Below are 22,162 nucleotides of genomic sequence, written 5' to 3' on the forward strand. Positions count from 1 at the left end.
AGACCCTCCCCAGAGTCTGACCTGAGGTGCAAGCAAGGCCCTACAGGATGGAGGAGACAGTGGGGCTCTGCTGCCCCCTAGTGTCTAATGACAGCTGGGATTCCAGACTTGCAGACAAGAAGCCAGGATGATACTCACTGGAAACCAGTCTGCCCAGGAGAGGGCAGTCCAGTCCATGGAAGGGTGCTTCGCCACCCCTTTCCCACCATCCCATGGCCAGTTCTGACCTGAGGTCAGCTCTATCTCAGGTCCATGGCCCTCACACAGGTCACTCCAGCTCTGAGGACAACTCCGCCTCCCAGTGAGCAAGAGCCAATACTTACTGAACCCACAGTTGAAAGATTCCCAGCCACACAAGCCTCCTACACCCATTCTCTCAGTGCCCACGGATGCACTGTGTGTCCCCATCCCGGGCTCTGGATCTTAGGTGGGAAACCTCATAGCCAAAGGCCCTTCTGCCTATGTACTCTGGCCGCCTCCTGAGGGACCCAAGCAGAACTGCACCCAAGGCCACCTTGTTATAGCCTCCCATGAGGACACCTAGGGCCACCTTGTTAGAACCTCTCATGAGGACACCTAGGGCCACCTTGTCGGAGCCTCCCATGAGGACACCAAGAGCCACCCTGTCGGAACCTCCCATGAGGACACCTAGGGCCACCTTGCTAGAACCTCCCATCAGGAATCCATGAGCCCCAGCTAGCTCATACAACCCCACAGAAGACCCTGGGGCTGGGAGCCACCTGTGGTGTTTCAGTCTAGGCCAAGGCCTATTGACCCCAGACAGATATGAAGTTAGGTATGGGACAGAGCCCAGGAAGCGCCATTAGGTGGGGAAAGGGTTCAGGAAGTAGAAAAGGACACATGGGCACCACCTCAGCCTACTGGGCCATGGACCAAAGTGAGGCCCTGAACAACCCCACTGTCCTCTGTGAGAAGATGAGATGATGTCTCAAAATCCTTTGCCGAGACAATATACCTTAAAGCAGACATGAGTTTACTTGTTCACCCTGAAGACTGAGCCAGGGAACACACCACAAATTCACCCCGTGCTCTACCAGCCCAGCACCCAGACCAACCCTCAGCTGCTGGCCACATCGACTGACCCAGCTGGGTGAGAAGAAGCTGGCCCCAGGACAGTAGCTGGCATGGACACCGCATGAAACAGCTGGCATGGACACCGCATGAAACAGCTGGCATGGACACCGCGTGAGAGTAGCTGGCATGGACACCATGTGAGAGTAGCTAGCATGGACACCATGTGAAACAGCTGGCATGGACACCATGTGAGAGTAGCTGGCATGGACACCATGTGAAACAGCTGGCATGATCACCACATGAGAATAGATGGCATGGACACCACGTGTCCTCCCACAGTGCACAGTCTTCTGTCACTTGTCAATCCACAATGTCCAGGGTCCTACCGACCCAACGACTATAGCCAAAGCAGGCCTTTCTCAGTTCTGACAGCACACTTCAGCTGTGTGGGCCCCTCTGGACACACCGTGAGTGTCACGGTTCCTCAGAGAGACCAAACCAAGAATGTCAAGACAGATATTCATTCAGGAAACCTCAAGAGTCCCAACATCCCAGGCAGAGAAGGCAAGGTGACTTCATGACACCAGAGCAATGCTGATTGCTACACCTGATAACCGCAACACCACAGCTAACTGCACACACCACCCGGTAACTGAGAAGCAAGAACCAGTGGGCAGGACTTTGAGGAAGGAAACAAGATCCAGTCTGTAAACTCAAAAACAAGGTCCAAGTCAGGTGAGATGGCTTATGCCTGTAACCCTAGAACTAAAAAGCAAGGCGGATGCGGTGCAGTGCGGTGGAGCACACCTGTAATCCCAGCACTGGAGGGTGGGGAGGTGGGGGGAGGACGGGCCGTAGAGGCAGGTGGATCACTGTGAGTTTGAGACCAGCCTGATCTACAAAGTGAGTCAGGTCAAGACAGCCAGGGCTACACAGAGAAACTCTGTCTCAAAAAAAAAAAAAAAAAATGGCAGGAGGATTGCCTCAAACTCAAGGGCAATCTGAACTACAGAGTATGACTTTTGTCTACAAAAAAAAAAAAAAAAAAATCAATCAAAACTTGATGCCCTGTTTACACTATGGATGCCCTGTGCTCAATTGTTCAGTTCCCAGAATCAAGGGCAGATCTGAATCCATGCGGCCTTCCCCCTCCCTCTTATGGCTGCCCAGGGAGACACTGGCAGCTCAGATTAGACAGCCACACGTGCCACCAGCTCCAAGTGGGTGGGGAGTCCCATCCCACTGGGGACACTCTTTGACCCAGTGGCACCCCTCCAACAGGACCCCAACTCACATTCACACCAAAGTCTGGCGATGTTGAACTCCAGATGGCTCCGATACTGGCAGCAGCCAGCATGGCCTCCACTGCATGCGCACTGTTGGGCAGATAACCTGTGGGAGGGAGGGGAGAAAGCCTTGGGTTGAGCAAAGCAAACCAACAGACTTCCACAAGTTTCCCTGGGAGACCTAATGTATCTAAGAAACAGAAATGCCAGCCTGTCCACCCACTGTGCGTTTCCCTCACTTGAACCAAAATGACCCCATATGGCCTCCATAAGCAACTCTCCCCTTCCTGGCTCTTCCTCCTCTCTCTGCTCACTTCACTCACTTCCTCAAGTGTTCCTCTCCTGCCCCAGGGCCTTTGCACAAGCTTTGGTACTTAAGCACACCTACACCCACACCAGGCTTCCACACTCAGCACACACCTGTCCTTCAGCTCTGACATCACATGGCACTTCCTTGGGGAGGCCTTCCTTAAGCTAGTCACTTCCCCTTTGCTGGGAGTCCCATAGCAGCCTGACCATGTGTGCACCACATATTTAACAGGGAGTCCTCAGGTGAGGGCTAGGACTTCGGCGGTCTTCAGCTTTGCTTTGCTGAATGCCTTTCAGTGTGCCCCAGATACCCTAAGACAGTGGTTCTCCACTTCCTAACACTGCACTCCTTTAATACAGTTACTCAGGTTATGGTGACCCCCCCCCACGCTAAAATTATTTTTTTAATATTTACTTTTAATTTAAATACAGTAGTGTCTGACTGCATATGTATCTGTATGAGGGTGTCTGATCCCCTGGTAAGAGAGTTACAGACAGTTGTTGAGTTGCCATGTCGGGGCTGGGAATTGAACTCAGGTCCTCTAGAAGAGCAACCAGTGCTGTGCTCTTAACCACCGAACCATCTCTCCAGCCCGTCTAAAGGTATTTTCATTGCAACTACATAACTGTAATTTTCCTACAGTTATGAACCGCAATGTAAATATCTGTGCTTTCCAACGGTCTTAGGTGACCTCTGTGCAAGGGTCATTTGACCCCCACCCGACAAGGGGTCAAAACCACTGCCCCAAGAAACATGCTGGCTGGCATATGGGTGCGGGGAACAAGAGCGGACACGCGTGTACACACACACAGGAGAGCTCAGTGGAGCCCTTTGGGGCAGAATGAGTGGCAGCACCAGGGAGGCTGGCGTCATGACAGGGAGTCAGGGAACAGCTATGGTCAGAGGGGTCACCAGCAACCAGACAGACAGTGCCAGTGCTCTGGGGTAGAGGTCAACACAGGCCTTGGGAAAGGAGCCATGGACAAGTGTCTACCTGGGGCCCCTTCATGACCTTCTGCAGAAAGGCACAGCGGTTTGTACTGTGCCTCGCTAAGTGTGTGCGTGCGTGTGTGTGTGTGTGTGTCCCTGCTAGCTCACGGGCAGGCACTCAAGCGCCCTTCCCCTCAACCCCACAGAGTCCACTGGTGCCTCACAGGTGGCAATGTCGCTGCAGAAGTGCTCACTTGCTTGTGAGCAGACCTGAAGAGCCTCGTTTACCCATTGTTGTCACCCGAGGTCACCCAAGAGTGCGCAACCCAGACTACCTGACAAGCAGCCTGGCCTCCTCCTAAGCCATCGGGCCTACCTTGGAGGCCACATCCACAGTAAAAGAAAACAGCTGTGAGCCGGACAGTGGTGGCGCACGTCTTTAATCCCAGCACTCGGGAGGCAGAGGCAGGTGGATCTCTGTGAGTTCAAGGCCAGCCTGGTCTACAAAGAGTTCCAGGTCAGCTAGGACTGTTACACAGAGAAACCCTGTTTTGGAAAAAACCAAAAAAGAAAAAAGACAGCTGTCAACAGTTTGGTGCCTAGCCTCACCCCTGCAGGGACCTGTGCCACTTGATACTTAGTGACTCTTTATGTGGACCTACAGTTTGGGATGGAGGGTCCATCTGAGAGCCACAGAAGGCCAAGAGCCAGCCTGACTGGAGAGCCCAGTCCCAGGAAGAGTCTGAAATGTCCCCAGGCAACCCTGGCTCTGTGCTCCCTTCTCTCAGAAAGGCCTGCGGACAGATTTGAAAAACCGCAAATAAGGGCTGGCTCTTGGCCTCAATGGTGGAACCAGGCCAAGCATCGGCCTGGAGTTCCAATCCAGCAGCGCAAAACAAACTGGAGGAAGAAAAACAAAATGGAGAAGAGGCTTCAGCATTGCTTGACTCAATTTTTTAAAGTGACAGCAAGGGTGGCTGGAGAGATGATGGCTCAGTGATTAAGAGCACTTGACTGCACTTCCAGGGGTCCTGAGTTCAATTCCCAGCAAGCAGACGGTGGCTCACCACCACCTGTAATGGGATCTGATGCCCTCTTCTGGTGTGCATGAAAGACAGAGAACTCATACACATAAAATATATGAATAGATAAAATGTTATTTTTTAATTTTTTAATTTATTTTAAATGTTATTTATTTTTTTAAAACATTTAAATTAAAAAAAAAAAAAACAACTTAAAAAGGGATAAGAAGGACACAAGAAAAGTGAGGTTTTAGCCTCTAAAGCCTGTGCTAGCTGCATGCAGCAATAAGGAAGGACCAAAGTTCCAGGCCAGCCTGGGCTACATAACAAGAGCCTGTCTGAAAATACAAATAAAAACCTGACCAGTCCTCACACACATTCACCCAGAAGCTATTTATTAGATGCCATCTGTGTGCCTGGCCTTCCACAGCATGTATCACACCAGGAACGGAAACAGAGCCTGTCTTCAGGGACAGACACAGAGCCGGTCCCTGGGAGGGGTGGGGGGACTACAGGGCAGACAAACAACATAAAGATGACATCAGAGGGCATGAGCTCACAAAAAAAAGTCGAGCTGACTCTGGAGAGCATTGCCGGGGTAGTCCCTAGTGAGGTGGTGTCTGTTTACCTTGATGTGCCAGTAGCAGTGGGGAAACACAGAACACAGGCGACAGAGTAGGGTAAGTTGGCACATGCCTTTCCTGCCAACCAGCACAGGCTGTGCTCACCCCATGCCGTGCCTACTTTCTAAGGAGCTGCAGGGCTCTGGGGCCAGCCCTGGACCTGGTCCCTGTGATGTGACAGCACCCTGACCCTCTGCAAACACAAGCTGGCGCCTTGTCAGTCAGTCCGCTCCAGGAGAGGCATACACTGCCAGAAATGACACATAACTATTCAGATCATCACCCTGGCCCGTGGCCTTGTCCGACTGAGGGTCAGGGATGTGTCCCAAGCTGCCCTGAAGAGTGGCTTGCCCCAGGCACACCCTTCCTGCTACTAACTAAGCAAAGTTACTGGGTGAAGGGCAGCTCCCCACAGGCCTTCCTGCTGCTTGGAAATCAGAGTGAAAGGAGAACTGGAAGGCTACTGAGCTCTTAGGACACGGGATGCCACCTGAGGGAACAATGGGATGCTGGGGGTTGCTCAGGAGGGGACATACAGGCCTGGAGGCCTACAGACTCAACAGTCTCCAACAAGGTTTCAGAGGTTCCCTCAGCCTTAAGGTTTTGCGTTTTCCCCGCCCTGTGGTCAAAAGTGAAGTGGGGAAGCAGTGAGGAGCATTACTTTGAGGGGAGCAGGTAGGGAGAGGTGGAAAAAGCCATGACAGAGCAGTGCTGGGCAACTGTCACCATGCCCTCGCTCCTAACAGACACCTGTTCTCAACAGCACACGGGCTATGTGTGCAGCCGGCTCCGGTTCCTCCTGCACACTCCCCCAGGGCAGCGCTAACTCCTACAGGCATCTCTGTTAATCCACCAACTGCGCAGATCACTCCTGTACATCCTTGTCCCTTTCTGTTCTAGACACACAGTGAGGAGAATTCCTGGTCCTCCCAGAACAACAAGAGAGAGGACTCTGGCTTTGGCCTTCTTTGTCTTGTTGTTCTATGTTGTTAATTGGTTTTGTTTTGAGACAAGATCTCCCTGTGAAACCTGAGCTGGTCTCAAATTTACAAGCCTCCTGCCTCAGCCTCCCAAATATCTGGAAGTGATGGGGAAACCGAAGCAACCAGGACTCTGCGCCATTCACCCTGTGTCAGCTTGGACCCGGCTGCATGACTGGAACCACACAGGGGTGTGTTCTTCACCCAGCTAAACTTTTTTTCAAATCTCTCCACCTTCTGGCCCATTTTGTTGTTGGTTTGGTTCAATTTGGTTTGAGTTTCTGGTTCTAGGGATTGAAACACCATAGCACTAAAAGGCATTTACCAAGGAAAGAAGGGAAGGGAAGAAAAGGAAAAAAGGAAAGAGACAGAGAGAGATGAAAGAAAGAGAAAGGCCCTTCCTTACCGACCACTCGATCCCCTTTCTTCACGCCCATCTTCCTCATGGCGGCTGCGAACAGAGCCACCTGCTGCCTCAGCTCTTCGAAAGTCACCTTCACAATCTCCTCTCTGCCTTCCCCTGAGGAGAGAACAAGAACAGCTCAAGCACAAGGCACGCAGGAAGGGACCCCAGTCAGCCTGTCCCCAGGAGAAGGAGACCTGGACACGGGAGAATGCAGAACAAGGCCCAGGGTGGTGCCACTCCACAGGAGAGCCAGCCAGGCAGCATGGAAGCCAGTTTCAGACCCCCAAGGCAGGATCCCCAGGAGGAGATGTTTTATATATGAAAAAGAAGATAGGAAATATGAAATATGTGCCACACAAACAGATACGACATGGGGAAGTTTATTGTACAAGCATGAGGGGAGAAGGAAGGGGAAGTGCCCTAGAGAGAGACAGACAGAGGAAAAGAGATAGGTACAAGAGAAACAAGAGAGAGAGAGACAGGGTGGGTTTGTCCTTTTATAATCCTAGTGGCAGGTAGGTAATGATGTCATGGGTTGCTGGGCAGACTGGGGTCATAAGTTGCTAGGCAGACTGGGGCAGTATGCTAACCATGTTGATGAAAATAGCCAGACTGGTGGGATGGTGGGACGACCCCAAAGACCTGGAGGTTATGCTATGCAGAAAGAGGGTGCAACGTAGAGACCAGGAAACTAATATGGAGACAGCATGTGCACAGTTGTCACCTGTAGCAGCACTTCCCTGGCACTGCCACCACCACACATCGGATCACCACAGACCCATTCTTTGTTCACATGAGCCTCATGGTCACCTCTGGCCCCAGCTGTTGCCAATCTACTGTCCATCAGTACAATCTGAGTGATGAAAGCGGTTCTGATGAATCAGCGTACCTCCAGCTTAGGCTTAAAAGCCATCTTATAGTAAAGACAAACTAGGTTCATTCTCATTTATAATTAAGCCTGTTTCTCAAGGATTGGGCTATGTTCCACATGTAGCCTTAACTACAAAGGGTTCTGTACTGCCTGTTCCAAGAAACAGCAACCATGTCAAAGGGTTGTTATGACTACCTTGTTACCACCCCTTATAATCATGTCTTTGTTTAGAAGGTCATTATGACTAACTATGCATAACCTGGCCTATTTTGCCCACCAAATCCCCCAACTGGAAGCCCCCTACCCCTGAGCTATAAAAACCTTGTCTTTCTCACATCCAATGCTGACCTCTGAAACCTCGCCTTTGGGGGAGGCAGCCTATGTACACAAATAAACTACGCTTGCGTTAAGTAACTGCTCACCGGCCTGGAGAGATGGCTAAGAGCACTGGCTGCTCTTCCAGAGGTCCTGAGTTCAATTCCTAGCAACTACATGGTAGCTCACACCCATCTACAGTGAGAGCTAGTGTCCTCTTCTCGTATGCAGGAATACAAGCTGGCAGAACACTGTATACATAATAAATAAGTAAATCTTTTAAAAAGGGGGGGGGGGCACTCAGGAAGCAAAGGCAGGTGGGATCACTGTGAGTTCGAGGCCAGCCTGATCTACAGAGTGAGTCCAGGAAAGCCAAGGCTATACAGAGAAACCCTGTCTTTAAAAAAAAAAAAAAAAAAAAAAGGTAATTGCTTGCTTTAATTCATTTAGCCATGATTATTTAGGCTGGTAACCTTTCTCCTCCCATCTTTGGGATTAACAGTTTCTATGGCCAGACCAGTGCAGCAGCCACCCTTGGGCCTCCCCTCAGTGCGGCACACTTAGGCCTCATCTATCCTGTTTTCAGCCCCACCTTTGACCGGGCTTTGGTGATTATTGTTTTACTGACATCTAATGCAAAAATTAAATAGTATGAATTTTAAAATTATATGAGCTGGAGCCGGGCGTGGTGGCGCACGCCTTTAATCCCAGTACTCGGGAGGCAGAGGCAGAGGGATTGCTGTGAGTTCGAGGCCAGCCTGGTCTACAAAGCAAGTCCAGGACAAAAAAAACAAAAAACAAAAAAAAAAACAAAAAAAAACAAAAAAAAAATTATATGAGCTGGGTGTGGGGGCCCAAGCATTAACTCTAAGCACTCAGGAAAGAGGCAAACTGACCTCTGAGTTTGAAGCTGGCCTGGTCTACATAGGGAGTTCTAGGCCAGCCAGGGCTACAAAGTGAGGTCTTATTAAGCCACAAACAGGAAGAATATTAAATGACCACTGTTGTCCACGGTGGCCTCACTGTGAGAGCTACTCCAGGGCTTGCAGGAGTCCTTAGCAAAGAAATTAGGTCAAAACACCAAGGCCAATTTTTACCTATTTAATCAATAGGTACTAAAAACTGCAGTGGAGCCAGGCATGGTGGCGCACACCTGTAATCCCAGCACAGGGGAGGCAGAGGCAGGCAGATCTCTGTGAGTTGAAGGCCAGCCTGATCTACAAAATGAGTTTAGGACAGTCAAGGCTGCACAGAGAAACCCTGTCTCAAAAAAGCAAAACAAACAATCAAACAAACAAATGGCAGTGGACTAGGTGCCTCACACAGCCCCTCTCCCAGCTTCCCAGGCCTGGCCCTGATGACCAGTGGATCATTGTGGGGCCACAGAGTGACCATTGAGCCTTGGTCATAAAAGTCACAGCAACAGTTGAGCCCACTGCCTCAAGCCCATCGTCCCAGCTCCTCAGGAGGCCAGGGCTGGAGAATCACATGGTCTAGGCCGGCCAGGGCCACTTGGTGAATGACACTGTCTCTAAGTCAGTGGTTCTCAGCCTTCCTAATGCTAGGACTCCTTAATACAGTTCCTCATGTTGTGGTGAAGGCCCCCACCCCAACCACAAAATTATTTTCATTGCTACTTCTATGAATCGTAATGTGAATATCTGATATGCAGAACATCTGATGTGTCATCACTATAAAAGGGTGGTTCAAATCCCTAAAGCCCCATAGTGGGTCTCGACCCACAGGTTGAGAACCACTGCTCCACGTAGACGTAAAATGAAGCTGCAGACACAAATCAGCCAGAGAATACACCTATCCCAGTACAAAAACAAGCTCCAGCATCTCCCCTGTGGCCCGCTGTGGGGAGCAGGCAGCTATGAGGCCCTTGGAGGAGCCCTCTTTGTAAGGGGTGAAGCCTTGGGCCAGCCCCTGTCAGCCAGCCATGTCACAAGGACTGAGATGGCAATCTGTCCAAGATGGCCTGTCATGTGACCTGTCGCCCTGCACAGCAACTGGAGTGGGCTGTGGAGGAACTGGAGCTCTCCCTGAAGGAGAAACAATGGCCTTGGAAAGACACTAGCCCTGCGACCATCAGCTTTGAGGCAGGGTGTGAGTTCATCTCATCCCAAGGCACAAAACTGGTGTCCTCTGTGTGCCCAGGATTGGCAGAAGCCCACCAGCCTCTCTTTTGACTCTCCAATGCTGGCCATGCAGCTGCTCCTCTGTCTACAACCCAGGACATTTTTATCCTGGGCCACAGTACTCGGAGACAAAGTGTGCTGTGTAGCCAGCTGTGCTGACAAAGCCTTTACAGGGCCGGAGGGCTGCTGGCTGCTCACTGGAGCATGAAGGCTGAAGCACCTGTGGCTTTATCAAAGGAAGCCTAAGTACTGCAGTGGATGCCTGGGTGAGCAGGGCACAGCCAGGTGACAGGTGACATCTGTGGGGGTAGTGGGGGGGAGGTAACAGGAGGATGGGCAGAACGACACACACGTTCTAAAAGCAGCAGAAACTGAAACCCAATGATCTACAAGCCTCCACACTGCTTGTAGGGCAGCCTTGGGAAGGCCAACTGTGGGCCAGGAAGGAGTGCAAGCTCAGGCTGGTGGAAGCTCAGAGAGGCCCCAGCTTAAGGGCACCTGCCACTCTGAAGACATGAAGGGCAGGAAAGGGGGAAGCAAGTTGGCTCAGCAAAGCTCTGACTTTAACGGGAAGGCACAGGGGACAGTGAGTCAGAAGTGGCCTCCTCCTGCCCACTTAGGGCAAAGCTTACAGAAATGCCAGCTCAGCTGACCTCTACTCCTGTGAGAGAGGGGACAGGGAGACAGGGATGGGGGGGAATCACCCTTGGTTCAGTACACACCTGAATGGATGACCGCACCACAAGCACTGAGAAGCAGGTCACTTTCCCCTAACCATCAGGGATGCCATTGTGGTTTGTGGTATAAGACTCGTGACTGCTCCCATTTTGCAGTGGGAGAAACAGAGTACTCATGAAGCACCAGAGTAAAACAAATGCATTTCTATGGATCCAGAGAGGAAGGTATGGTGGTGTCACCCCAGAGCCCCGGCCTTTTCAAGCCTCCAATGCACACACAGACTTAGACACACAGGCAATGGGGCCTTATGGGTGTCTAGGAAGGAAACACTGGTGGAGACAATAGGACAGACAGCTAGCTGATGCTAGCCGGGCATGGTGGCGCATACCTTTAATAACAGCATTCAGGAGGCAGAAGCAGGAGGATCTCTGTGAGTTCAAGGCCAGCTTGGTCTAAAAGGCAAGTCCAGGACGGACAGCCAGGGCTACACAGAGAAACTCTGTAGAGAGGAAACACCTCACCACCACCACCACCACCCGCAGCCGGAAAAAGAAAAGCTAATGCTGAGTCCAAGAGGTCATGCAGTGTGATTCCGGGACAGTGAGTGAGCTAGTTCACAGAGAACAGAAAGCAGACTCTCTCCTTGCCCCTGGCCTCCGACTAAAGCTGGTCCCCCTCAGCCCACCAGTTCCTTTCTCTTAGGTTATTTTATGTGTTCTTCCCAGCACTAAGGGACACCTTCCCCTGCCCCCTGCAGAGTAGAAAGCCTGCTTGTACCACTCAAAGTTGCAGTTCCCAGCACTTGCCTGGGTCTGAGGAACAAGTGCATGAGGGCCTGATGGAGACGCCCGCTAAGAGCAGGAGAAAGGCTGGGGGGCACCCAAGCCGATGCCTCCGCCTGACCTGCACCACGGAGCTAGGAACCCAGGGGAGGAAGAAGCAAAAGGCATTCAACACCCAAACCCAGCACGAGCCCTGTGCTGAGCACGTGTGTCGGAAGTGACTGTGGCTCTGGGATCTCAGGCTGAGGCCCACCAGAGATGCTCTGTGACAGGCACCATGATGAGAGCTGCATAGATTCACAACATAGAACCTTGACAGAGGAGCCCACTTATTTCCTTTGTGCCAAGGGCTGTTCTGAGACACACACACACACACACACACACACACACACAGAGAGAGAGAGAGAGAGAGAGAGAGAGAGAGAGAGAGAGAGAGAGAGAGAGGTGCCCAGCTCAAATCCAACAATCCAGAAGTAGGTGCTATCATCTGTCCAACTTGGCAGTGGAGAGACAGCCAGAGAGGCTGAGCAACTTACCCAAAGTCACACAGCAACATCATGAGACTGGGCCTTGAACTAAAATCCTCACTCAAGCTCATTTAGCCTTACACCAAACTCAGCAATCTAATTCCCCCCCATTGCAATACTTCTAAGTGAAAGAATTTGATAGAGAGCCACTGGGCGTGGTGGCGCACGCCTTTAATCCCAGCACTCGGGAGGCAGAGGCAGGCGGATCGCTGTGAGTTCGAGGCCAGCCTGGTCTACAAAGTGAGTCCAGGATGGCCAAGGCTACACAGAAAAACCCTGTCTCGAAAAACCAAAAAAAAAAAAAAAAAAAGATTAAAGGAAGCTTAGAGACACCAGAAAACTGATCACTGTCAGACTGGGACAGACAGATACTGTGACACCAAAGAGCATAGTGGGTCCTTTTCAGAAGCATTAGGGCTAAGCATCTGACATATGCCTGTGGCTCTCACTGGTAATAAAGATGTTAGTTAGCACTGTCCAAAACGCAGAACCTTGAGTTACAAAAAGCAAATGGCTCCAGGAAGCTCCACCCACTCCACTAAGCCCCACTTCCTACAGTGGGATGAACCACAGGTGTAGCCAGTGTGGTGGCACACGCCTTTAATCCCAGAACCAAGGCTACACAAAGACACTTTGTCTGGGAAAAAAAGGGGGGACGGGGGAGGAAGGTGTCATTACTCAAAGGGGAGCTTGTATCCACCTGGAACACCCATTTCCCCGTACTACATCAACCTCTAGCGTAGGAGCCTGATGTGTCCTCTGGTCTCTACATAAACACACATGCACCTGCACACACAAATATGCACACAAGTGCACCTGCACACTCCTGAACATGCACACACACACATGCACCACACACACAGAATGATCGAAACAGGCCAAGTGGTGGTGGTGCATGGCTTTTAATCCCAGCACTCGGGAGGCAGAGGCAGGCGGGTCTCTGTGAGTTCCAGGCCAGCCTGGTCTACAGAGTGAGTTCCCGGGCTGCCAGGGCTGTTACACAGAGAAACCTTGTCTTCAGGTGGGGAGGCAGGGAGAATGACAGAAACAAGCCGAAGTCTGTGACCAGCCCTCGCTGTCTCCCAGCAGAGGTGCTCGTTATGCCTGGAGGATGCCGACATCCTGTTGCTACCCTCCCCGCAGCCCCTCCACACCCACAGGGCCACACACGTTCATGACCCAGGACACCCATGAGACTCACGGGCCACGTAAAGGGCGACTTTGTCATTCTCCTTATGGCGTAGGAGGTTCTCGGCGTAGTTGAGGCGGCTGCCCCTGAACCACTCGGGGACATCTGCAATTCCTTTGGATGTGTCCACGACCTGCAGAGGGGCAGCAGAAGGAAGCTAGGGCCTCAGCACAGAGCCTTATTTTTTTTTTAATATTTTATTTAATTTTAACTTATGTGCATTGGGGTGAGGGTGTCTGATCTTGGCGTTACGGACAGTTGTGAGCTGCCATGTGGGTGCTGGGAATTGAACCTGAGTCCTTTGGAAGAGTAGGCAGTGCTCTTAACCACTGAGCCATCTCTCCAGCCCCAGCACAGAGCCTTATGATGTCACCCATACACCAACCCTGACCTGTGGCCATAGCACAGCCCTGCACCCAAGGAAGCCACCCCACCCTCCACTCCCAGAAATTCTTACAACAGAGTTTACTAAGCACCTGTTTAAGACAGTTGCTAAAGAGGAAGTAAAGGAACTGCCCAGGCCGGAAGTGGGAAGTTCAGGCCTGCCATCCCAGCACCTGGGGGATAGAGGCAAGGGGATTAGGAGCTGCAGTCCAGCCTTGGCTGCATGAAACCCCTTGTCAAAAAGAAGGGGAAGCCGTAGCAGTACATAGGGGTTTTCCTATATAGCCCAGGCTGGCTCCAAGCTTACAGTCCTACTGCTTTGGTCTTCTGTGCTACTTTTAATTTTTTTATTTTATTTTGTAGTATTTTTTATTTTATTATGTAGTATTTTATTTTATAGTATTTGCCTACATGAATGTCTGTGAACCACAAGTGAATGGTGCCTGTGGAAGCCAGAAGAGGATGTTGGATCTCCTGCGACTGGAACTACAGACTATTGTGAACTGCTGCATGGGTGCTGGGAATTGAACCAGGATCCTCTGGAAGAGCAACTGATGCTCTGAACCACTGAGTCACCTCTCCAGGCCACGCCCCCTTATGTTTTTAATATGTGCATGTGTAAGGGGTGTTGCATGTACCACAGCCCATGCAAGAAGGTCCAAGGAAGGCAACTTGCAAGAGTCAGTTCTCCTTCTACCGCGTGGGTCCCAGGGATCAAACTCGGGTCATCAGGCTTGGCAGTAAGCGCCTTTCCCCACTCAGCCATGTTGCTGGCCCACACAGGGGATTTTAAAAGCAGGCATGAGTCAGTATTCTCCCATCAACACTTCGCTCAGAAACAACCATGAAAGGAGACAAGAGTGTGGCAAGACCCACTTACCTCATCATACATTTGTGAGTAGACTATTCCGCTGAACTTCCAGAATTCAGCCCAAAAGTCTGAATAAGACCGGACGGACCAGTGGTACAGGTCATCATAAGTCCCTAAAAAAACGAGCAAAACAGATGCCCTTCAGCCTGGCCTGAAAGGGGGGCCCTCGGTGGGAAGTCAGGGGAGGGGGCCCTCGGTGGGAAGTCAGGGGAGGGGGTCTCAGTGTGAAGTCAGGGGAGGGGGTCTCAGTGTGAAGTCAGGGGAGGGGGTCTCAGTGTGAAGTCAGGGGAGGGGGTCTCAGTGGGAAGTCAGGGGAGGGGGCCTCAGTGTGAAGTCAGGGGAGGGGGTCTCAGTGGGAAGTCAGGAGAGGGGGCCTCAGTGTGAAGTCAGGGGAGGGGGCCTCAGTGTGAAGTCAGGGGAGGGGGCCTCAGTGTGAAGTCAGGGGAGGGGGCCTCAGTGGGAAGTCAGGGGAGGGGGTCTCAGTGGGAAGTCAGGGGAGGGGGCCCTCAGTGTGAAGTCAGGGGAGGGGGCCTCGGTGGGAAGTCAGGGGAGGGGGCCTCGGTGGGAAGTCAGGGGAGGGGCCCTCGGTGGGAAGTCAGGGGAGGGGGTCTCAGTGGGAAGTCAGGGGAGGGGGCCTCAGTGGGAAGTCAGGGGAGGGGGCCTCAGTGGGAAGTCAGGGGAGGGGGCCTCAGTGGGAAGTCAGGGGAGGGGGCCCTCAGTGGGAAGTCAGGGGAGGGGGCCTCAGTGGGAAGTCAGGGGAGGGGGCCTCAGTGGGAAGTCAGGGGAGGGGGTCTCAGTGGGAAGTCAGGGGAGGGGGCCTCAGTGGGAAGTCAGGGGAGGGGGTCTCAGTGGGAAGTCAGGGGAGGGGCCCTCAGTGGGAAGTCAGGGGAGGGGGCCTCAGTGGGAAGTCAGGGGAGGGGGCCTCAGTGGGAAGTCAGGGGAGGGGGCCTCAGTGGGAAGTCAGGGGAGGGGGTCTCAGTGGGAAGTCAGGGGAGGGGGCCCTCAGTGGGAAGTCAGGGGAGGGGGTCTCAGTGGGAAGTCAGGGGAGGGGGTCTCGGTGGGAAGTCAGGGGAGGGGGCCTCAGTGGGAAGTCAGGGGAGGGGGTCTCAGTGCAAAGTCAGGGGAGGGGGCCTCAGTGTGAAGTCAGGGGAGGGGGCCTCAGTGGGAAGTCAGGGGAGAGGGTCTCAGTGCAAAGTCAGGGGAGGGGGCCTCAGTGTGAAGTCAGGGGAGGGGGCCTTAGTGTGAAGTCAGGGGAGGGGGCCTCAGTGGGAAGTCAGGGGAGGGGGCCTCAGTGGGAAGCCTGAGGCCTAAGAACCTCACATGCCAGGGACTCAGTGACTGATGCCCCTGATGACTGGAAGGAAGACATGATACAAATCTCATGACACAAACCCTTCATCCACTGTCCCCAAAAAACACAGTAATAGGTAGATAGACAGACAGACAGACAGTTAGAAATAGACATATGCATATGTGTGAGTGTGTACGCGCACGCGCACATGCGTGTTGACAGCCCAGACTGGCATCAAACTCTTTTTTCAAGACAGGATAGCCTTGGCTGTCCTGGACTCACTCTGTAGACCAGACTGGCCTTGAACTCACAGTGATCTGCCTACCTCTGCCTCCCGAGTGCTGGGATCAAAAGCGTGTGCCACCACTGCCCGGCTAAATTTGTTTTATTTTATGTGTATGGGTGCTTTGCCTGCCTGTATATTTGTGCATCACATGTGTGCGTGGTACCCATGGAGGTCAGAAGAGGGAGTTCCGTCCCCTGGAACTGAAGTGACAGACAATTGTGAGCCACCATGTGGGTGCTAGAAACTGAATCCAGGTCTTCTGCAGGAGAGGCATGTACTCGTAAGCATGGAGTGATCTGTCCAGCCGGAGCTTGACTTGTGGTTTTTTTTCTGGTTTTGGGGGTTTTTTGATTTTTTGGTTTTTTTGTTTTTGTTTTGTTTTGTTTTGTTTTTCGAGACAGGGTTTCTCTGTGTAGGCTTGGCTGTCCTGGCTGGCCTCAAACTCACAGCAATCCGCCTGCCTCTGCCTCCCAAGTGCTGGGATTAAAGGCGTGCACCACCACGCCCAGCTTCGACTTGTGTTTTGAGTCAGGCTCTGTTACTGGGACCTGGAGCTAGCTGAGTAGCTTAGGCTAGCCATGGAACCCCAGCTTTCCACCTGTGTCCACCTCCCGAGAGCAAGGACTACAGGCACACCCAGCTTTGTGGCTCCTAGGTATACACTTTATGCTTGCAGAGTGTACACCTGAGTCATCTCCTCAGTCTCCCTGCTTAACATGGGGGGGAGGGGTCTAGTACACACACCACAGCACATGTGTAAAGGTCAGAGGTCAGAGGTCAACTTTCGGAAGCCTATTCTCTCCTTCCACTATGTGAATTCCAGGGATAGAACTCAGGCTCTCTTCTCTAGCCCCAGGGCCCTCCCTTACCAAGCTCTCTCTTCAGCCCCTACTTCATAAGTCCATTCTTTGTGTGCTTCTTGATCTCTGTGGTTTTTTTCTGAGCTAGAGTCTCACTATGTAGCCCTGGCTGGCCTCAAACTCACTATATAGATCAGGCTGGCCTCAACCTCATAGAGATCTGCCTGCCTCTGGCTCCCAACTGAGTCAGCGATTAAACATGCATGCCACCATGCCAGGCTGTCTCCAGGTTTTCTTAGGAGGACATACGTTCCATCAAAAATGACACCAGGGCCTGGTTTGACGGCAAGAATTCCAGCTACCCCAGAAGCTGAGGCTGGGAGATTATAAGTTCAAAGCCAGCCTGGGCTATAGAATTCTTTCAAGTCTGCCTGGGCAACTTGACTGAGACCCTGTCTCAAAATAAAAAGAGAATGTAGGACGGAGCTCAGTGGTGGAGGACTTGCCCAGCATCCACAAGGCCCTGGGTTCAATCCTCAGGATCACAGAGAAGAAAGAAAAAAAAAAAATGACCAACTGGCACAGTCCCCTCAGTCACAGAGCTGAGACAGGTAAGCACTGCAGGAAAGGAGACGGCTCAACACAAATAGAGCCTGGTTTAGCCACTCCTAGAGTTTTCTAGCTTCACTGATGGTACTCCATACACGTGCAGGTCAGTCCTCTAAGGCTAGGGGAAAGAGACCAGCTCTCTCAAGAGGCTGGAGCATCACTGAAACCTAGAACTCGCTCCCTCAGACTCCTGCCTCAGTGCATGCAGGGGTGGGGGGGGTCCTGATCTGAAACAAGCTATGCATAATACTTCTAAACAAGACAAGGGCAACCCAAGTATGTGGAAGAAACCCAACCAAACCACCTGCAACCCTGGCCTCTCTGGGGGCCATAGGGAGAAGGCAGCAGGCACTAGTGTGCTTACAAGATATCCAAAGCCATCCCGGAGTTCCCCTCTGCAGATCCTGCCTGGCTAAGTTCAAAGCTGGGTGTGGGCGCTGGGTCGGACAGCTCAGAGGTTTAGGCATTTAGTGCTCAAGAGCGCACAGCTGCAGGGGGTTAGGGGGGAAGGGGCACACATGCTGCAAGGGAGCTGAGTGTCTGGAGCCGCACAGGTGGGCAAGCCACAGCAGGGCCAGATGTGGGACTTTCTGGCTCCGGGCAATAAGATCGCAATCTCCAGCCCCTGCCCTGCCCCCACCCCACCCACCCAGGAGGTATACAATAAGATAGATAACACATTCAGGAAACTGCAGGGTGTGAGTTTGTAAAGGTGGAGCCACAGACCTCATGACTTTGCTGGAGACCCCAAGACAGGCCACTCTGTCTCTCCAGGGCATAGTTTGCCCCATGGGTCACTTCAAACTGTTGAGAAGTGGCTACAGATCCTACCATACCAGAATCCACTCTGGGTCCAGGTCAGGCTGGGTGACTTGAAGCAGCATCCACTGTACCATTTCCAAGCAAATGGCCCAGGGTGAGCTGTGCTACCTCCTAGCCCGGGCAATCCTGTCTACAGAGTGGGGGTAGTGCCATGGCTGTTGTGAAAACCAATGGGACACACTGCTTCAGGGCCATAAGGGAGGCTGGAAGGGTCAGCAGGTAAAAATTCAGACAGATCACACTGTGAACCCCAAGATTGTGCTATTTGCTGGAGAAACCTGTTTCTAGTTGTGGTGTGGCTCAGCCTTAGCACACACTTTTCAACCAAGAGTTTTCTGCTTAAATATTGTAAATAGGATTGAATAAAGTCAACCATAGGTCAAAAGGCAGAGCAAGCCACCAGTTGACAGGTAGTGAACATAGGATTATTATGAAAAAAAGTCAGCCAGGCATGGTGGTGCACACCTTTAATCCCAGACCTTGGGGGGCAGAGGCAGGCGGATCTTTGTGAGTTCGAGGCCAGCCTCATCTACAAAAGCGAGCCCAACACAGCCAAGGCTGCATACAAGTCCAGGGTAGCCAGAGCTACACACAGAAACCTTGTCTTGAAATACAAAAACAAAAACAAAAGGGTGTGGTAGCTCACACCGTTAATCCTAGCACTCGAGAGGCAGAGGCAGGTGGATCTCTGTGAGTTCGAGGCCAGCCTTGTCTACAAAGAGTTCCAGGATTCAGTACTGTTACACAGAGAAAGCCTGTCTCTACAGGAAAGGAGGAAGGTCAGCTGGGTGTTTTCTCTACCTTTCTCAGCTAACAGGCTTTCACCCCAGCATCTGGCTCCTGAGTCTTTATTGGTAAAATGCAACTATTGAGATTTTGTTGAAAACAACAGAGGACCCAAGTTTGGTTACCAGCACCCACGTCAGACAGTTCACAACTGCATGTGACTCTAGTTTGGGAACTTCTGACTCTCTCTCTTCTGATTTCTGTAAGCAATTGCGTGCACATCACCATACACAGTCATATGAATACACATAATTTAAAAATATATATAACCAGGTGAGGTGGTACACTCCTTTAATCCCAGCACTGGGGAGGCAGAGGCAGGTGGATCTCTGTGAGTTCAAGGCCAGCTTGATCTGCAGAACTAGCTCCCAGATAGCCAGGACTACACAAAGAAACCCTGTCTAAAAAACAAAACAAAACAAAAAAAAACAAAAACAAAAACAAAAGAAAAAAAAAGAGTACAAACTCCTACGTTCAACTGTCTGCATTCAGCACCTATTACTCTGAGTGGCCTGGGACATTACCGACGTCCCATGAGCCTCCTATGTAAGGGGAGGCTGATGGTGCTTATCCTAGGGTTATCATCAGTTCTCTGCAGAATAAAGGCACCCAAAGGCATCTGCCATTGGTGTCACGCCTATATACTGAGTCTATCCACACAAGGCCAGCCAACACAAGAGCTAATATGCAGTAGTGAGCAGCAGGCAGAGGGCAGCACAAGGCTTTGGCACCTCTGGTGAGACAGCTTTATGCACCTGTGGGAATTAACACCAGCCAAACAGGCTGCACGGCTCCTCTCCTTCCCTCAGGCTTAGTCACCTGAGTCCTCACAAACAGCAGACTCTGGATAAAAAAAAAAAAAAAACAGTTCCCAAGCTGCTGAAATCAGCTAGATGTTACAAATCTTTCCCCAGACATAAAAGTGGATTTAGGCTGAGCCTAGTGGCTCAGGTCTGTAATCCTTGCTACTTGGGAAGCTGAGGCAGGAGGATCAAAAGAGCCAAGCCTGCCTGGTCTACAGAGCATGTTCCAAGCCAGCCTGCACAATCTTTAAGACCCTGCCTAGCAACTAGCTAAGAACATCTTTAATCCCAGCTCTCAGGAGGTAGAGGCAGGCAGAACTCTGTGAGTTCTAGGCTAGCCTGGTCTAAAGAGTAAGTTCCAGAGTTAAGCCCTGTCTTGAAAATCAAAAAAAAAAAAAAAAAACCAGGCAGTGGTGGCGCATGCCTTTAATTCCCAGCACTCAGGAGACAGAGGTAGGCAGATCGCCGTGAGTTCGAGGCCAGCCTGGTCTACAAAGTGAGTCCAGGACAGCCAAGGCTACACAGAGAAACCCTGTCTTGAAAAACCAAAACAAAAAGAGAGAAAGAAAGAGAGAAAACAAAAAAAAAGAAAAAGAGGGTGGAAGTGTGGCTCATGTGCAGAGCCTTGTCTAGCATGTGGGAGACCCTGGGTTCAATCTCTAGGACTTTAAGAGAACAGAACACCCAACAGCATCATTGAGGGGTGTGGCCAGCCCCTCAACCTGGGGAACTGATGGTCACAAGGACATCTTAGCACCTCTAGGACTTTATGTGGAGACTTTTCCACTGTTATCTCCTACCTCAGCCACATCATGGGGTGAGCCAGGAATCCACTCAGGGGCTGCGGTTACCCAGGTCACCCAGGTGACCACAGGCACATTTGGTTCAGTGTGTTTAATGTTCAACCGAGAGACTAGACAAATCTTAGTTTTAAATGAAAGGGGTACAGTGGTACATGACTGTCATCTCAACACTCAAAGCGGCAGGAGTATCGTTGAGTTCAAGTGTGGCGGCACATGGCTGATTTTAACCCCAGCACTTCAGAGGCAGAGACAAGTGGATCTCTGAGAGCTTGAGGCCAGCCTGATCTATATAGTGAGTTCCAGGCTAGCCAGGATTACATAGTTAGACCCTGTCTCAAAATAAAACAAACAAACAAACAAAAAGAGAGCTAGGAGTGGGCTGTTGTGAGAGGCTCTAACTCTACACAAGAATGCTCACCAGGCTGGGCGTGGTGGCGCACGCCTGTGATCCCAGCACTGGCTGGGGAAGCAGAGGCAGGTGGATCACTGTGAGTTCAAGGACAGCCTGGTCTAGAAAGTAAGTAAAGGACAGCCAGGACTACACAGAGTAACCCTGTCTCAAGAGAGAGGAAAAAAAAAAAAAGAGTGCTCACCATACATGAACCGGGAAGGCAGGAGCAAAGCCCTATAGAAAAGAACACGGATGGTGGTGGAGAAAGGACACAATACCAAGGACTACAGAAGAAAGATAGCATTTGATTTAGACCTTAAAGATCCCCAAACCTCAGCCAGGCGTGGTGGTGCACGCTTTTAATCCCAGCACTTGGGAGGCAGAGGCAGGCGGATCGCTGTGAGTTCGAGGCCAGCCTGGTCTACAAAGTGAGTCCAGGATAGCCAAGGCTACACAGAGAAACCCTGTCTCGAAAAACCAAAAAAAAAAAAAAAAAAAAAAATCCCCAAACGTCATGGGTGAAAGGGAAGGAGAAAGGAGGAAAGGGCAAAGGGAGTGGCCACGCAACAGCCATCTGTGGCCGCCACGTGAGAAGACTGCACAGATGGCAGGTGGCATACAGGCTCTGGGTTTTCCTATCCAGCCCCTCAGCTTTATTTTGCTGTCCTTGTTTCTGAGACAGGGTCTCTCTCTCTCTCTCTCTCTCTCTCTCTCTCTCTCTCTCTCTCTCTCTCTCTCTCTTTTTTGTTTGTTTGTTTGTTTGTTTTTCGAGACAGGGTCTCTCTGTGTAGCCTTGGCTGTCCTGGACTCGCTTTGTAGACCAGGCTGGCCTCGAACTCACAGCGATCCGCCTGCCTTTGCCTCCTGAGTGCTGGGATTAAAGGCGTGCACCACCACGCCTGGCCACAGGGTCTCCCTCTTGAACTCATAGCACTCCTCCTGCCTAAACACCTGAGTGTGAGCCATGACGGCTGGCAAGCCTCCCAACTTTTTTTTTTTTTAAGATGTACTTATTTAATGTATGAGTGTTTTATCTGCACGTATACTGCATGCCAGAAGAGGGCATCAGATCTCATTATATGGTTGTAAGCCACCACATGGTTGCTGAGAATTGAACTCAGGACCTTTGGAAGAGCAGCCTCTTAATCACTGAGCCATCTCTTCAGCCCCAAGCCCCTCAACTTTTTTTTGGGGGGGGGGGCTTTTCAAGACAGAATTTCT

General features: G+C 51.4%; 1 protein-coding gene across 1 annotated transcript in view; it reads right to left on the bottom strand.

Moving 5' to 3' along the window:
- The window catches only part of Aacs (acetoacetyl-CoA synthetase), a 45,250-nt gene that overhangs the window by 20,574 nt on the left and 2,514 nt on the right, over positions 1-22,162 (bottom strand). Inside the window, exons 2-5 of the mRNA XM_051161426.1 lie at positions 14,360-14,463; positions 13,108-13,228; positions 6,593-6,706; positions 2,330-2,427 (exon numbers count right to left, since the gene is read on the bottom strand). Coding sequence (XP_051017383.1) covers positions 2,330-2,427; positions 6,593-6,706; positions 13,108-13,228; positions 14,360-14,463 — 437 coding nt within the window. The remainder of the gene's footprint in view (positions 1-2,329; positions 2,428-6,592; positions 6,707-13,107; positions 13,229-14,359; positions 14,464-22,162) is intronic.

This window comes from Acomys russatus, chromosome 19 (genome assembly GCF_903995435.1).
Source record: "Acomys russatus chromosome 19, mAcoRus1.1, whole genome shotgun sequence".
In the NCBI taxonomy this organism is placed as follows: Eukaryota; Metazoa; Chordata; class Mammalia; order Rodentia; family Muridae; genus Acomys; species Acomys russatus.